The sequence below is a fragment of the Monopterus albus genome, unplaced genomic scaffold (assembly GCF_001952655.1).
Source record: "Monopterus albus unplaced genomic scaffold, M_albus_1.0 scaffold39.1, whole genome shotgun sequence".
NCBI lineage: Eukaryota > Metazoa > Chordata > Actinopteri > Synbranchiformes > Synbranchidae > Monopterus > Monopterus albus.
In genome coordinates, this window is record NW_018127919.1 from 2,887,978 (window position 1) to 2,906,917 (window position 18,940).

General features: G+C 37.8%; 1 protein-coding gene across 2 annotated transcripts in view; it reads right to left on the reverse strand.

The window, feature by feature from the left end:
* Positions 1-17,301: 17,301 nt before the first annotated feature.
* msna (moesin a) overlaps positions 17,302-18,940 on the reverse strand; it is a 19,412-nt gene continuing 17,773 nt past the window's right edge. For both annotated transcript variants that reach the window (XM_020598955.1, XM_020598956.1), the window contains one exon: positions 17,302-18,121. In XM_020598955.1, coding sequence (XP_020454611.1) covers positions 17,957-18,121 — 165 coding nt within the window. In that variant the 3' untranslated portion in view covers positions 17,302-17,956. The remainder of the gene's footprint in view (positions 18,122-18,940) is intronic.

An 18,940-nucleotide genomic window follows, 5' to 3' on the forward strand; every position in this document is an offset into this window, starting at 1 on the left:
CCGGGCGTTATATGTGGACTAGGCCTTTGTTAGGTTTTTTTTTTTTTTTTTGTTGTTTTTCCCGTAAACCCCCCCCCCCCCCCCCCCAGCACCTGGGCCAGCATACTTGAGTCCTACCTTTGTTCTCCCTCACCCACCTGGGGAGGGGGGTGTCTCAAACAAATCTTTAAAGCCTGGTATCATTCTTCACAAAGTCCATAAAAGGTATCATGAAAACTATAACCTATGACTAAAGTACTGACTAAAACTGGGTTCCACTGATTAAATCTTGACTAAAACAAAGTGTGACCGGGCCAATATGCAGGCCCGATTTAACCCAGATACTAATAAGTTTTAGTACCTCTCAAACCCAAAGAATATCCTCCCTCCCATTTCAAGAGGTCAAACGCTTACAGACTCCACAAGTACTGGATTATCACACACAGATAAGTCTGCAAGCACACAGATATTGGGTTTGTCCACAAGAATGAAAATTTATTCGAGTCAGTGTACAAGTTAACAGTGGAGCAATGTTTAAAAAGGCCCAACACCAGAGACTAAAATACTACTCTTGCAAAGAAGCTACTCAGCCCCTCAACAAATATAGTGCAGAACAAGTATAAAATTGTCAGAGTCAACAGGTTGGAAAGGAACCATTAAATAAACACCACAACAGTCAATTAATCTAAATCATTCATTCATCCTTTTTTTTTTTCTTCTGCTTATTCGGAACCGGGTCACAGGGGCAGCAGTCTAAGCAGAAATGCCCAGACTTCCCTCTCTCCAGACATTTCCTCCAGCTCCTCCGGGGGAATCGGGTCTCTCAACCTCCCACACAAGCTCGGGCTCCTTCCCCACCAGCAAGGTGGCAATCCATGTCCCCAGAGCTAGTCTCCGTGTCCAGAGATCGGGTCGTCGGGGCCCTTGCCTTCAACCACTGCCCGATCCACTGTGCACCAGCCCCGAACAAATCCTCCTGCATGTGGTGGGCCCATGGGAGGACGTCCCCACGTCCCTTGTTCGAGCTAAGCCTGGCTGGGCCTCATGGGAAGAGGCCCGGCCACCAGGTGCTCACATTCGAGCCCCAACCCCGGGCCTGGCTCCAGGGTGGGGCCCCGGCTGCGCCATGCCGGGCGACGTCACGGTCCTTGATTTTAATCTATTCATAAAGGGCTTTTGAACCACTCTTAGTCTGACCCGTCACCCAGGACCTGTTTGCCTTGGGAGACCCTACCAGGGACATATAGCCCCCGACAACATAGTTCCTAGGATCACTCGGGTACTCAAACCCCTCCACCACAATAAGGTGGCGGTTCAAGGAGGAGATATTGCATTATATTGAATACAATTGTACAGGGGTACCTAATAAAGTGGCTGGTGAGTGTAAATACAAATAAAAAGCAAATACAGAAAAAAATTAGTATTGCATTTCACTTCATTTATGTGCTTGATTTTGATTTTGTTTTCATTTAGACATTAAAAATCTTCCATATTTTAGTTCCCATTTTGATGGCATACTGTATGTACAGTAGTTTTTGCAATAAAATGTTTGTTGTTGTTGTTTTTATGAACAATATGACAGTGTGAGCTATTTTGTCAGTGACCCTAATATATTCTAAAGCAAACTTACAAAAGAATTTACATTTCTTTTATTACTTTAAAATTACGTTCTATTAAGTCATTTTGCAAGTTAAATTTTTCTTTAGTTGACAGCGTAAGATATTCATATTAAAAAGTTCTAAGTTAAATACAACATTAGTTTTGACTAGAAATTGAGCAGGAGGATATCTGTTGTTTTGTAACTGAATGTGCAATTTTATATTTATAATTAAAGAATCCATTTGAGCAGGTCTACAGGTCACTTTTATCACAGTGATGAAATCACATTCCTGGTTATTAGATGGATAAAACCCTCTTGTATTTACATCTTTATTCTGTTCTATAGGATTTATCCAAGGAACTTAATAAACGTAATGCTTTGCATCATACAGTATTTTTTTTTTTTTTACTGGTCAATAAACCACAGAGAGCTTGATTACTTTAAAATGAGTAGTGTGGGTTTAGAAGTGCGTCATAACTTTCCTTGTTTAATCCAGCCCTCCATTTAGATTTTAATACTCCCACACAGCTCAGCAGAGGTTTAACTGGGGGCCTCAGTTTCACAAGTATAATGGATTTGTGGTTTTTGTTGTATAGTAATGTCAAGTGCATCTATTGCATATTACTAGAGTAATTTAAATCACAAACAGCTATAGGGTTGCACTTTCCCTTTACATGATATTTTTTGCATTATTGGAACTAGTGTGAAATTGGATTTGATTAGGTTCCAGCAGTCAAATCAGGCTCAATAGCTGCATTATCTGTAAAATCATTATGCCAAAGACACATGTAGTAACAGAAGTCAGTTTCAATTTCAAAGGGCCCATAAAGCAAACAAAGAATACAATACCATCCCAGTGTTTCACCGAAGAATCATGTTGCATCAAAAGCAAATAGTTCTGTCAGATCCACCGAAAGCTTTGGCAGCAATTTCTGGTTTTGCTCAGAGATTTTTACTTCTTGGGTTTGGTCATTTTAAAGTAAAAATGTGTCCTCTGCCATTGCTATACCCAGGGCCTACTAACTAGAGCCAATCAACGGTTTCAGATATTATTTTCATTTTTAGTTGCCTTGAATTTGCAAAGATTGATTATCTTTATTCAAAAACATTTTTGGTTGTACAGCAGTGTAATTAATGGTAAAGAGTTCTCATTCTGGTGCAGTCAGTGCAGAGCACTAGCGGAGTGTCGGGGGTGAGTCTACACCACTGCCCGTGCCATCTGGGGACCCGGGCGGGCCCAGACGGGCCCTCGGGACAACGTGAATGTTCAAATAATGTAAATCAACAATGTACAGCAATGCTAAGTCAATTGAGGTACTAATTAAGGTTGTCGTAATTTTACCTCCTCATAGGTTATAGCTGCACCACCCACGGAGCATGCTGAGTTACTTAAATCAAACACACCATCCTAGTATTCACTGATGTAGAACTTTAGCTTCAGAAGAAGCAGAAGAAGGAGCAAAAGACGAAGAAGAAGAGGAAGAAAAATCAGTCATACAAGGCAACAGTGGTGCTCAAAGAAAAAGAAGAAGCAAGATTTGGAATATGAAGGTTGAAAACTGAAGAAACTGGATTATTTTTGGGTTTGCTCTGCATTGTTGTTAGCAAATGCAGGCAAAGAGGAGGCCTCAGCTAGCAGCAGTGTCCCTCCTTCATTACTGTGGACTTTTCCTTTTCTGAGCATTATAAAGCCAAGAAATTTGACCAAGTCATATTGTGGAGAACCTTCCATTAGACAAGGCCAACAGAATGTCATTCAAATAGGTGAGTAAAGTCATTATTTTCTAGTTGCGGATAAGTTGCACAGTCTTGTGTGTGTTTCTTCTTTTTTGATGAAGCATTTTGGTGTTACCAAGAGATGTCAACACTTACCTGAATATACTCCTGTACATGTTTAGCTCTGTATGGTCCACAAGATTATGATTTGTAAATTAAGACTAGATGTTTCTTCCTCCTTTGTAGAGTTAATAAGAATTATTAGTGCTGCACAAATTACAGCATGTTCTTTATAAATGCAAATGTACTTATTATTAAAGTGCAGTAAATTTTGTATCATTTTAATCAAGTGACAGCCCAAATACAAATAGACCATGTGGCCAAATGTTCAGTGCAGAATCCTAGTTTTGTTCTATGTAAGGAGACAGTGTAGTAGAAAAAGTATATCAAGTACAGTCTAAAATCTTGAGGTTGCTAATTCTGTAGCATTTGTGTAATTTTCTTACCACAGCAAATTCTCTCTCTTATTTATACCCTTCAGACTTACCTTACTCACCAAAATCATCCTCTCCAACAAAAATCTCTTCCTCAATTATCATTGCATGAATGTGACTGAACATATTATGTTCAATCAGTCACTGGAAAAAGTAATTATCTGAGCTCAGTGATGTTTTTATTTGAATGACTTTTTTAGTAGCAGGCAAGGAACAAGTAATCCTCCTCCAATGTTTCTGCCTCAATTAACCATCTCTTCCAACAGGATGCTTGCCTCCTCCAAGCACAAGTCAGAGTGACACTGAGAGAGCAACATCCATAATGAACGGGGTCACGCTGCACCACTGAGTAGAAAAGGCAGTGCTTAGGTAGTTTGCTTTGCATCAACTTATATGGTAAATTATGTGCATTTCATTTAATCATCAAGATAAGTCAATAGAAAAAGAAATCACCAATCCTATACACCCTATATACTGTGCGCAATATATATATATATACATAACAAAAAGGCAACACTAATTGATGTTACTAACAAATATTACATTATCTGTGTAATGGGTATTTCATCACGGTAACAGGTTCACATTGATAATGCTAATAAGTTTCACAGCTATAACAGTCAATAGCATATTAATCATTTGCTACCTATCACTAACCTCAAAGTACAGCTGTGGCTGATGGGACTGTCAGTAGTTTTCCTGGTACTTGATCAAAAACCAACATATTAGATACATTTAAAAATGTGACCAGATGGTGGCACTAGATGGAAAGTTCAGGGATCACCAAAATTGTAAGTATTCATCTGCAAGGGGGCATGAATGTGTACCAAATTTAATGGCAATCCATGCAACAGGTTAGCTGTGGAGACACTTCACTAAAAATGAAAATGTCAAAGTAAAGATGGTGTTAGGGAAATTGTGAGGAGAGTGTACAATTCATGGCAGTCCATCCAACAGTGCTGGGATATTTGTGCCTCAAAATGCCAATGAGTGAGAAGGTGATTGCCCACTCTTTAAAAGCTGGTGAATCTCAGTTATGAAGTGATGTTTTTTCCTTGGCCACATGTCATTGTGACAGAACGTACTGGAATGGCACTATGGTGAGCGGCATTGTAATGGAGATGGATGTAACGTCTCTCACCTTACTGACATTTGTTCAAAGCCAATTTGAACAAAACCAAAGCAGGATTTGCCCAGATAATAACTCTTCAGTTCAGGTTATCCCACAACAAAAGACTTTCCTGATGTGAGACTTGGTCAAACATATGATACCACTACAGTATATTCACAAATCTGCTGAAACCTCTAAAGCAATCATGTATGCAGTAGAACAAGAACACGCCAGTCCTGGGAAAAGAACTGCCACAATGGGACCACACACAACAAATTAGCTAGGGCATGTTACTATTCAAGAAAGTATTCAAATAGACTGTCAGCTGATGTTTAGTCAAGAGTGATACTCATTTTATAAATATTTGAAAAGAAGTAGATAAACGACCAGCAGGATATTTTACTGCTAAAAGCACAACTAGACAGCTCTTCCACTTGCTGTTGTACGCCAAGCCTACTGACACTTATGTCATATTTGGACTACTCAGAAAATTACCTCATTTGCCATTTAGGTGTGAGGATTTGCAAACATTGTCAGCCTTTAAGAACAGTCTACTGGGTTTTAATTTGGAGTATAATACTGCCAGCCATCCTTAGTAGAACCAATGTATCAGTTCTGAGAAACAGAATCGACATCCTGCTGCTTTGAGTGACAGCTTGATGATTATTGTGTAAAACTGAGTCAACAAGTCATGTGGCAGGTTTGGCGACATAGTGAGGTGAGGCGATATTGTGCTGGAGGAGAGGGAGGGTTAAGCCATTTTGTCATTTTTACAAACATTATTATTTATATAACAAAATTTGTTCCTGGTTTAACAAATTCAATTCAAATTTTATTTGTATAGCGCCAAATCACAACAAAAGTCATCTCAGGACACTTTACAAAGTAAGGTCTAGACCTTACTGTTATCAATATTATTATAGATGAAAACCCAACAAATCCCCCTTGAGCAAGCACTTGGCAACAGCAGGGAGGAAAAACTCCCTTTAATGGAAGAAACCTCCGACAGACCCCGGCTCTTGGTGGGCGGCCTTCTGCCTCGACCGGTTGGGGTGAGTGGATAGAGGAGAGACAAAAGAAGAAAAGCAACAAGACAAAACAATCAAACACTGATCAGGTCGATGTGGCTGGTGACTGCTTGTCAGAGACGTAGAGCTCCAGGGCCAGGGCAACCTGCAGAAAGGTACAGGGAGAGAGGAGAGCAGGAGGGGAGGGGAAAGAAACTCAGAGCATCATGGGCCCCCCAGCAGCCTAGGCCTATAGCAGCATAACTAAGGGAAGGCTCAGGGTCACCTAATCCAGCCCTAACTATAAGCTTTATCAAAAAGGAAAGTCTTAAGTTTTAAAGGTGGAGAGGGTGTCTGCCTCCCGAACTGAGACTGGGAGCTGGTTCCATAGGAGAGGAGCTTGATAGCTAAAGGCTCTGCCTCCTATTTTACTTCTTTAGACTCTAGGAACCACAAGTAAACCTGCACTCTGAGAGGGAAATGTTCTGTTGAGATGATAATGCTCTACAAGGTCTTTAAGATATGATGGAGCCTTGTCATTAAGGGCTTTGTATTTTAGGAGAAGGATTTTAAATTCTATTCTGAATTTTACAGGGAGAGATATGATCTCTCTTGTTACTTCCTGTCAGTACTCTGGCTGCAGCATTTTGGATTAACTGGAGGCTTTTTAGGGAATTATTGGGACATCCTGATAGTAAAGAGTTACAGTAGTCCAGCCTGGAAGTAACAAATGCATAGACCAGTTTTTCAGCATCACTTTGAGTCAGGATGCTCCTGATTTTTGCAATATTGCGCAGGTGAAAGAAGGCAGATCTAGAGACTTGGTTTATGTGTGATTTAAAGAACATATTCTGATCAAAGATGACTCCAAGGTTCCTCACAGTAGTACTGGAGGTGAGAGCTATGTCATCTAAAGTAACTATATGATTAGACAGCAGATTTCTAGGTTTTCAGGCCCAAGCACAATGACTTCAGTTTTGTCAGAGTTTAGAAGTAAGAAGCTGCAGGTCATCCAGGCCTTTATGTCTTTAAGACATGCTTGAAGTTTGACCAGCTGATCTGATTCATCTGGGTTCATAGATCAATATAACTGAGTATCATCTGCATAACAATGGAAATTTATGGAAATAAATGGGAGATTGGATATTGGTCTATAATTAGCTAGGACACCTAGGTCAAGAGTAGGCTTTTTGATTAGAGGTTTAATTACTGCAACTTTGAAAGCCTGTGGAACATAGCCTGTTAATAGAGAGAGGTTAATCAAATCTAATATGGATGTGTTGATTAGGGTCAAAATGTCTTTGAGCAGCCTGGTCGAGATGGGGTCTAAGAGACATGTTGATGATTTAGATGAATCATTGTAGTTGTAGTTAGACCAATAGGCTTGTCAATTTATGTTTTTAATTGACAAAACTTACTTTTTCTCACAATCTGTTATAATCTCAGCAAATGGTAAACTTTACCTTAAATGAATAGCGCGTTTGTTTGTACATCAAACAACATGACTGGCTGAATCTAAAGCAAAATGCTAGTTGTAGCCTGTACATCATCTTTAGCTTAACTAGGCCCTGTCCTTACTGGATAATGAATAGTTATGTTCCTTATGCAGTCTTGCAATTTTTACACAGTTTATGAAAAGTTGCAACTTGACTTAGTCAAAGTGTTCATCAAAGCCACAAAAGATGAACCTATAGGCATAAACAGATTATAGACATAGATGTAGAAGGCCCCCGCCCTCCCACAAAGAAGCAGGACACCCAGGGTGAAAGAAAAGCATTTATCTCTATGGGGTTTTTCACATCTTTAAAAGTGTTTTACAGTTCTCTGTAGTAATTTTGCAGCCTCTTTAGTCTAATTGCGGCTGTTTTGTGTTTCTTTGAGGACATTTTGTATTTTTTGTAGTCTTTTTCCCTTCTCTTTATGGTCTTCTTTCTGGTCTTTTTGTGTCTCTTTTTGTTATTTTGCATCCATTTGTGGTCATTTTGCATGTCTTTGCACTTGCTTAACATCTCTTGATGGACATTTTGAAAATGTTCTCTGTAAATGTTTTGTTTTAAAACCCACTGTATTTAGGTTGGGCTTGCATGATAGCTGGTTTGTTGTTATGTGTTTTGCGTACTGTCCCACAGAGGTGGTTGGACTTGAGTCACATGACTTGATTGCCTATGAATGCACAATTAATAATCAGAGAAGGTTTGTGAATGTTTCACTTAAATATTCCCACAACATTAGCAGACCATCAGGACTTGACTTGTGACTTGCTTGACTTATAGTAGGGACTTTATTCTTAAACCAGTAACGTGGAACTTGCTTGAAACTTGAAGGTTGAGACTTGAAACCTGCTTGTGACTTGCACATGTGTGACTTACTCCCACCTCTGCAGCCCCAGTCATATGTGCAAAACACTCACTCAATGAGTCTCTCTTGTTGCTGATGTAAGGCAAAGGTAACTGATTTGGCAGAAATCATCTGTTACATATTCAAGACTGGTTTTCATTTATGTTCTTTGAAGTGCTCATGTAGCCAGTGTCATTGTTAAGCACTAGTGCCAACGGGTGTCAGTATTGCTACACAGACAGCATACTGTGCACTTTGAGATAGTAACGCAGAAAACTGCCAGCCTAAAGTGTTAGTTTCAGATTGTGCATGTAAGCTGGTGACATTTTTAGGTCTACTGTACTGTTTACTGTGAGTTTTATTAGTGACTGTATTAATCATGTTGAGTTAGCAAGCTAGCCTTATAGCTGTTAGGAGGCCTATGGCTGCAGCTGTGGCAGTATAACGTGGGGCAGCACCCTTGAGTCCCAGTGGGAGGGAGCTAATGTTAGATGTTCCTGTGACTTGTTAGATGAGATATATAGTGTCATAAAAAGAACTATAGTGATATATTGAGCTAAATTATGTGTACTGAAATGTAAGCGACATGTATCACCCTGAAGTCAAGGAGAATGTTTTATCATTGTTAATTTGGTTTGATCAAACAATTAAATCTCTAAGCAGAAAATGCTGTGTAGTAAATTCCAGACAACACATATATATACATTGTCTACATATATTCATTATTTTCAGAAAAATCATTCTGATACAGTAGAGTAGTAGTAGAGTAGTTCTTATGTCCCACTAGGGCTGGCGATCATTTCAAAATTTTCATTATTAGTATCAATACACACACTTGACTTTGATACTAGTTCCAAAATGATACTTTTTCAATACCAATTTTATAAAATCAAGTAAAAAACATACATTACACATTTTGGTACAGGTCATTAGTTTTATTTTTCAATTCCTTGGCATTTTTATGTACTCAAAGCAGTTTCATAACATAAAAAGTAAACATATTTACCACATCCTTAAGTCCTGTTAACATTAACATCAATAAATAAAAATGTACAAATGCATTATTGTTACTTGACATTTTTCAATATTCTGTGGAATTGAAGTAATTCGATCGATGCCATAAAAGTTCATTACCTAGCACTATGTTCCACTCTGAGAAGATTTGCCCCCATGTTGTTCAAACAACAAACAGATAAAATAATGAGTCCATAGTTAAGATGCTTTTCCTTTACCTAATATCTCAAATACTGTACATACAGTAGACCATATTTGGTTCTATGTACAGTATTTGTTATCATTGGAAACAAGTGTTGTTCATGTTGAGCATGGTGCGAACATATTAAAAATGATATTTCCCCTCTGTATTAAGTTTTAAAGAAATAGCAGGGAGCAATTATGACATGAGGTGTTTTCACTGTTTAAATTAGACAACCAAGTGTCAAAACGTATTGCATGCAGCTACATGTAATCAATTATAAGCTCTTATGAGACATTCTAAAACTTTTTTATTATTGATGAGTCCCATCAAAAGTTTATTAAACTCTGTCAAAATCTTGAGCACATACTCAAAACTTTAACTGCTGAGGATTTAGATAAAGTAGCCTAATACAAAGACACATACAAACTAGCTTCAGTCACTAGGTGTGATGAAGGACATCCGATGCTGGAAGTGGGCCAGTATGCACAGGTACACAGAACCAGTGTCGTATCGATATGCATTCCCCTCTCAAGATGTGTTCTATAAAATATATTTGGCTGCAAAATGCGACTGACCGCTCACAGTCTGGAGCCCTGCATGTGAATTAAAAGTAAAAACAATAGAAGTTTGACTTCTAACCTTTAGAACTCTCTCCCACTGGACATAAGATCTGTGGACACCTTTAAACAGCAGTCCAAGATTCACATGTTTAGCTGTGCTTTTGCTTAGTTTTTAGTATGTCATTTTATACTTTTTATTTTTTGCTGGTTACTTTACGACTTTGTTTCGTGTCTGTTGCTTTAGGTTTTATTTGATTCTTGTTTTTATTGTGAGGCATTTTGTGACTTCTGCTCTCGAAAGGAACTATGTAAATACACCTATTTTTATTCTTATTTTTTAAACATTCACACTGGCTTCATCCCATGTATCTCTGTGTAAAGTATGCACCTGCAGACATTTTAAATTTTGCACCAAATATGGCACATTAAGAAAGAGAATGCTGCAAAGAGAAAGTGCAACATAACAGATAATGCTCACTGATTCCTGTCCCATTATCAAACTGAATCGGTGAGTTTGAACTTACTTTATCTGTGGAAGCACTGAGTTCAATATGAGACCTGTGACACTGACCTCATGAACACGACAAATCAAAGAACAGATCTCTGCCACCACTTACTGGGCAAACTGAATTACAGCACCAGACTGCAGGTGTGAGTATGACTTTGTTTTGGAAATGGGGCACAGTAACACAAGTAGTCATTGTAATGTGCAATTTGACTTATCAAAGACCCACTGCTCTATACACTGTGATTAGTTTTAGCAAATTGCCAAATGTTCAGGGCTTGTTCAGCAATTTGGAGAAGGCGTATCTATTGCTGATGTCTCTGTCGAAATTCCGTTCCAGACCAGTGTTAATTTAAGAACACATCAACAGCCTAGGAAGCTAAATATGACTTGGTTACAGTGTCCAGTGCAACTTGACATTTGGACAGTCTTCAAAAAAGTTATCTGGAAATGAATAAGGGCAGCATGATATGGCTGCTGCAGTGCTTACAGATTTAGTTAAACAAACGTGAATAAACGGAATGTAGCCCAGTAACGTAACTATATATGGGAGTGGTGATAAAAGAAGCTCTGGGAATCTGTACACGTAACGTCTTGCAGGTAAAACACAACTGAACACCATACAGATAATTTTGTTCATGCACACATACCAGATGAAAGTGTGTGCAAATACTTGATGCAAACAACAGCAGCAGTGCAAAAAAGCCTTCACTTCTTTGCATGATTTACACCATGTGTTTCCAGCCTCCGCATGCAATAAAAGCACTGTAGTAAGCACTGATATAGTGATGGAGAGTAGCTGTGTGTGTTACACAGATGTCATTTAGAACTTTTAAAAATCTTTATGATACTAAAGCCTCATTTGTTGCAGTGTTGGTGTTGAACCAGAAGTTGACCAGAACAAAAACAGAACTGTGAAGGAGAATGTCACCATTAATTGGTACTCAAATGACCAACGGGCCTTAAACATGTAGGAAGTGCTGCGTTTCCCCAAAGGGACAGGAAATGTAAGGCAGCCTGATAAATGTCATCTCTGAGAAGTCACTGATAAGCTTCTGTCTGCAGCACTCAACATGCTTTAGGGCATAAATATAACACTAGAGAGATCACAGATCAGCTTCTAAAAAATGTATCTCATTCATCTTTATTATACATGCATTTATCACATATTCTCTAAAAGACTCCAAGAACACATGAGGCTTCAGGGTTCCTGTATATTTTATTGGGCTGTTCTTCCCCCCCCCCGTATGCTGACAGAGAGGGGACACTTTCATCAAGGCCGAGCAAATGAATTTAGAAATAGTGAATGAACCAAATACCTCAACATTTTACAGATATGCTGATAGTCTTCTTAATGGGAGATCATCCCTTTAGTCTTTTGGTGAGAATGTTTTCCCCAGTTCCTACACAAAAAAGATTGTCGAGACATACATTTTTATTTTTGCTTATTTACCTGTACATCACAGGCAACATATCTTGACACACAAACCTCATATTTGGACTGTTGCTATGGGTTTTGAACAGTATTTTTAATAGCCTTTTTTTAAATTACATCACATCCTGCATTGGAAATGTGTGGCACATTTGACTGACATACAGTATGTGGTGGCACTACTATAATCTTAGAAATAGAGACAGAAAGATTGCATTGAGTTAAGGCTTATATCAGCATTTCTGTAAAACCTTTAGTGATTCATGAATTGCAGATATTTGGATTCTTGTGGGATAAGTATAGCCTTGACCATTAAAACAATGATCTCAAGAAGAAATGTGAATGACTGACAGCTGTAACGATGATAAAATGAGAAAGTATTTGTCTGTCCTCACCGCTACCACTTTAACCGCTGTAGGTGTTCCTTGTTTTATATCCGAGAATTCACAACACAGTGATCTCAAGTTGTGAGTTTCCTTGAGGTGGTAGATCACCTTGTGGAGTTGGCTGGTCACTCTGTGAGGTAACCCAAGATGTCCTCTGTCTGTAGACAAGTGACACCTCACTTGGGGTATTTGACAAACTGACACTCACGGATACAGAGTGTCCAACTCAGCTTGTCAAATACACTAAGTGGGGGGCCTGATCTCTCGCACGATCAAAGATGGATGACACTGGTATCTCTCAAGCCAGACACAAAACCTAAAACAGATGTATATACCATGGACATATTTATCTTTTACATCAAAATATGTATGTTTCTGCTCAGCATTATTAAAAGTTTGATGCAATCTGTCACCTGTTGAAGCAGATGAGTCCGAGCGTGCTGCTCTTCTTTCTTCTCACAAGAGTTCACAATGATGACACTGCACACAAGACAGTTCATTTGACCACTGAGCTTCAGCACTGCAAAGAGGAAGTCAAAACAAGGAAGATAACTGCAAAGCTAGCTCTCAGGAAATATGTGGAAATAAAGTGTCAACATGTCATGGTTGTGAAATGCTGTTGAAGGTTTCTGTGCCTCACAGCTTTTGAGATAATGGTTTGCTGAGACATATTCATCAGTTTTTCTTACCTTTTGTGGCGTTCATGTGTTCTAACTGCTGTGTACAGAATATACTTACGGAACTGTAAGCATATAGATTTATAATAATGAAAATCAGGGAAGTGGCAACCTCCCATATGAGATTTAATCAGCTACAATGGTGTGTAGATGGTAGTTTAAAGGTGCACTTAAGAATAGTCTTAATAGATCAAACTAGTAGCATCATCTGCTTTACTATTCTACATCAGACTATTCTCATGACACTGTCTCCATTCATGACAATGTCAGCAGTTTTCTGTAATTTTGGAACATGCGTCCTCCTGCTCTGTTAACTGTCGCCTGTCCTGCTCTAAGAACAAGCAACAGTGTTTATCTGCACTTCTGATTGGTGGGCCATCTGTCAGCCAGGAAAAGGAAAAGAAATGTGTTCTTCTAAAAGTGTTTCTGTGCTATTGGACATCATTTTACTTTGACACAGAGCATCACCCAGTACTCAGCCCCTGCAATGATTTCATAATGTCTGGACTCCTCAAAGAGTTATTACTGTCACTTTTTATTACTAGTATTAAAGATTACCCACCTCCCCTTTTTTTAAATGTAACAACCAGAAGGTTTTATGCACAGTGCTGTGTAACTTCCTCGGTGGACCAGTGCACCATGATTCGCGCCCTTGACTTCCCTCTATGGCTACAACCATACTGTATGCTGAACTTCCTTAATTTACAAAGTGACTGTGAACACTGAATTTATCAGAACATTCTAATAATTTGTGTTCTTTGCAGCAGGAAACATCAACGGCAAAGGGATACAGAAAAAAAAAGGTTGATAACAGTGAGATGATTGATTCTGGATAGCAGCTCCCATCACAGATATGGTGGTGAGTGCTCAATGGAAAGTCTTTAGTCTCCATATAAACACCATGCAGAAGCTCCTATGATGCATCTGCACCCTGAAAGAATTCTAGAATACATGAACTAGCCCTGAACTATTCTTAATAGACTTAGTATGAGAAGGCACTGAGTTTTGATATGAGGGATCATTGATCACATGATTTAAATGTGCACAGAGACAGAGTGGTGGAAACATTAACACTGTTACAAAGTGACCGTGACTAGAAGATACCTCTAGCTCATCATAATCCTCTGTCTTATTTAATCGAGCATTTTTTATTACTGAATGCAGAATTTGTTCTTGAAGCTTTAAAGCTGCAAATAAAATGGCTTTAGCAGTTTCCTGCTGTTTAAGACACTTATTCATGCTCCACCCCAGACTGTACAGTGTACAAGCAAAGAGAGTTGCTTACAGTCATCCTGACTCAAAACATATACCATGAGTGGCAGTTCAGTAAGAAGCATTTCAACACCGTTTTTAGGCTACTAATACCACACATATAGGGGAAGTTGGGGTTGAGAAAGAGATGGTTGATTTCCATCAAGTAGTTCGACAAGAGTTAACTGAATTTCCTATTGCACTGAACATTCTTACAACTTCCTTATTTAGTGAAATATTTAGCTATCACATGTAGGAGATTAATGCAAATAATCATTATAATCAGTTGTTTTTCATTTAGCCTAGTAATAAGATGGAAACTCTGGTGGCAGGAGCTTGTGGCTGTGGAAAGATGCACTTTTTTGAAATAAGAGTGAGATATGCTGTCTGCACTGTGCACCTGGATTCACGGGGTTTCAACTGCAAATCAAATATAAACTTTCTTATTTACTTGCCTGTCAGTCACTGTACGGATTTATTAAATATTTGAGTCTTGAGTCTAAACCTAAATGTTCCAAGCAGGAGTTGATAAATGCAACAAATACGTGACTTGTTTTCTGAGAGGGAAAACAAACTCTAGGAGATAATTCACTGTTTATCATTTTTAAATGTTTGCAGATAATAAATATAATTTACTGAACCATTTCCAATACATGGTGAGGGTCTGACTGGCTTTGTGTGTCTTATATTTCAATGGTTATTTTCTTGGTGAATGAGATTGTTATAGTTTTAGACTCTGTTCTGAGTTTGCTTTGATAAATTAGAAAAAAATCTGTGGTGGAAGAGGTACTCACATCCTTTATTTAAGTAAAAGTAGCAACACAACAGTGTAATAATACACTCATACAACTAAAAGTCCTGCATTCAAAATGTTACTTAAGTAAAAGTACAAAAGTATTAGCATCAATACATACTTAAAGTACTAAAAGTATTCATTTTTCACAGCTCACATTCCTGCATATCATATCATTGTATTATCATTACTGATGCATTATTGTGAACATCACATTTAAAAGATAAAGGAGCTAGTTTTAACTGGCTTATATGCATTTAATTTGAATTACTGCTGGGTAGCTTGTGAATTTTCCACCTTAGGCCAATGATGTATTTTTTGTATAAATCTGGTTCTGAAAAGTAACGACATTTCTAAAATAAATGTAGTGGAGAAAAAAGTACAATGTAGTGAAGTCAAAGTATGAAGTAACAGAACATGGCTACCTCAAAATTCTACTTAAGTACACACTGGAGAATGAAGGCAAACTGCCATCATGTGGTCCAGTGCAGGACTGCAACTAGAAGTACAGCAGGTATGATGACTTGGATTTAAGCTTGATGGCTGTAGAGTCAAATTTAGATTTGATTCAGTAATATAGAGTTAAGGCATTTTTCCTGCAATGCCAAAAATAAACCTAAAAAAAATATGGAATATAAGGAGACACCGGAAACTGGTTTCATACTTTTGTTATCACAAAAATAGTATGTTATAGTAATAATGGTTGGAGTAATAGTAGTAAAAAATACAGGAAAACAGAAAACTACTTAATCTTTTAATCATTGGTGAAAGGAAGACTTTAAGGCCTGATGAATAACCTGGGCAAGGCAATTTGTCCCTTACAGTACTCACGTTTAAATTATTTTTGATTCCAGACAACATATCGAGTAGCGTCTTTCAATAAACTTTGTTTTTCCACACATGATGACTTCAATAAAACTTGATTCTTAAAAAACGGCTGTCAGCACACGGTGCTTTTGGGAGAACACAGCATTATCAGAGTTACTGTCAAGGCATGCAAATCATCCAAAATAGCAACAACTGCTTTTTATTTATTGATTTTTTTTTATTTTATGGCAAATGCAAGAACTATATGCAGCAATGGGCAAAAATACTGAATATCAAAATGCATCTTTTGACAGATGTTCATTCAATAACAGGCATCACAATAAAATAGGAAATAGCACTAAAATACATTTACTTTCAAAATGGTGTAAATAAATCTTTCAAACACTAATTTCTAAAAATCTCTGAACAAGCGAAACCCTTTGCATGTCTGAATACCAAAATATAAACTGGACCAATGACACATGGTAGCATGCTTGCTCATTTATATGCAGAATGTTTTGTAATTAAATGTCCACGTTTCGATGTTCATGGCAGGCTTTGGCGTTTTGTTTACTAGCATATCAGTGAGCTTCTCAGTTACTTAACCAAGAACTATTTTCAGATTGCTTTTCATTTTGAATAAAAACCATCATCTTTGACAAGAACTTCCAATTTTTTATATGAAAATATCCTCATTTATGTTCATACTTGCACCTTGTATAATTTTATCACATCTGAAAAATCCCAGTTACAGAATACACAAATGTAATTAAATACATATAGTATATCAAAAAAATGCATGCAGTGGAATTACTGCCAATATAGGCTAATAAGTGTTTTTACTACGTTTTCAAAGTAAAACTGTGGTTTTCCAGTGCATTTTTATGAATCTATTTTATACATCTGATTCTATGAAGTATTTGTAGAGAAAAAGCTCTCTTCTGTAAAGCAAACACGTTTAGAGCATGTTTAGATTAAACTACAACTTTCACATTTTACAGTGGCATTTGTTCCTCCACAAAAGCCAACTACATGTGACAATTAGTGCAAATCTCTATGCTCTACTGGTTATATTAATGCAGAAAAAAGTGTATTTTGGTTATGAAACATCAACTGTCGAGTGATAAAACTCTTAAAGGTACAGTAAAATTTACTTTGAATGCCCAACTCAATGTTGAATTAATGATTCCTATACAGTTTTTGAAAATGCAACAACTGATCTATAAGTGCACTGTTTAAATAATTGTTTCAAAATGTATACATGGCAAACTCACACAATGTAAACATGGTTTCTTAATGCCATATATATGTTTAATTATGTGTACAATTCAGCATTTCTCTCTTCAGATTCCAAATGAAATTCATCTGCTTGAGCTTAAACAGCTAAATTTACACTGTAATTTCAAACTGACACAAAACGTATTCAGAAATGTAAAAACAGCCAAAGATTTAAGTCAAATTGTTCTTTAATCACATTGAGTGGAGTGTAAATACTGTATGATTGGCAACAGTTGACAGATCGAGTATGGTCAAATGAAAAGTAAAATTTACACAAAAACATCTCTATTTATGCTACACCCAGACATTTCAGTCATATTGTAGATTATAGTGCATTTGGTTTTAAATTTATATGCAATGCATCATGGGAGAGCTAATACTGTGTGAATTGCATGTATACAGCAGAGAAATGTCTACAGGCAAAACTGAAATTAGGCTTGGTCTCCATGTCCTTTAATTTTAAATCATGATTCAATAATGTGACAAATGTAGAGAGAAATCAGAAGTGCTTCCATAATGTGTCATGGAATGCAGTGTGAGCCCATTACTAAAATGCTACATAAACCCCTTGTGAGGAATGTACTAATAAAATACAGTATGTCCCTTTTTGACCAGTGACTTGCCTAAATTCAAAGTTAGGAATGACAAATGGAATTTTCCAGACCTATATTTGTACATTTTGCTGTGTTTGTGCAGCCATGTCAGGTTGTGGATCCGATTTATTTGCATACAGAGAAAACGTAAGTGAGAGAAAAAGTGAGGCAGGACTGCAGTCCAAGCAGAATGACCCAGGTCTGCGGGCTTTTGCATTGGTGAATGCATGCATCACATGCATTCAAACTCATCAATGCGCTGTTTGGTGTTTCCTGACCGGATCTGTCTGAGGGTCTTGTACTTGTCTCGTCCAGCTTTCATGTTCTCTGCGTGGATCATGTCATTCACCGTTTTCTTGCTCTCATCCCGAGCGTTGGCCAACTCAGAGCTTAAAGCCTGGAAATACAGTCATCACAGTATTAATACATCTCACACAGCTATGCTATTAGTTAGACTCTCTGATCACTGTATGGTCCATCTTACTCCAACCTACAGGTAGAAACTTAAAGCTGCAAAGCCTGTGGTCAAAACAGTGAAGCGCTGGACTGAGGAGGCTAAGTCAGAGCTACAGGCCTGCTTTGACTGCACAGACTGGAGTGTATTTGAGACCGCAGCTACAGACCTGGATGAACTCACTGACAATGTGACATCTTATATCAGCTTCTGTGAGGATGTGTGTGTGCCCAAAAAGACCTTCTGCACATACAACAACAAGCCCTGGTTTACAGCAAGACTCAAGCAGCGTCCTGAGTGACCTGCTTAAAACTCCTGTGTACATTTCTGTTTAGATTTTACATTTTGTATTGTTTATAATAGAAAGTGCACAAGTGAAATTAATATTTATGATACTTACTGATAGCAGGTATAAACCCTGAAATAAAAAAAAAAGTATCAGTTATTTTTTAAGAAGTTCTAAAGGATTAATGAGTTTCACTATTAGACATATAATAACTGATTGTATATCAAATATTTGCACTTTATAAACTCTGTGTTACCAGAAGAACCAGACATAAAGTCAGTTATAAAAACATTAAAACCAAACCACAGCACAGATGTGTGTGAGATACATCTGTGGAGTAAAAATGTGATTTATGATGAGAAAAACATCTTTTGTTCTTCACCAATGTTGTTGTTATGTCGTCTTCTCCAGAAGATGACTCCAGCGATGTAGAGTCCCAGGAGGACGAACAGTCCTACAACAGCTCCAATAACAGC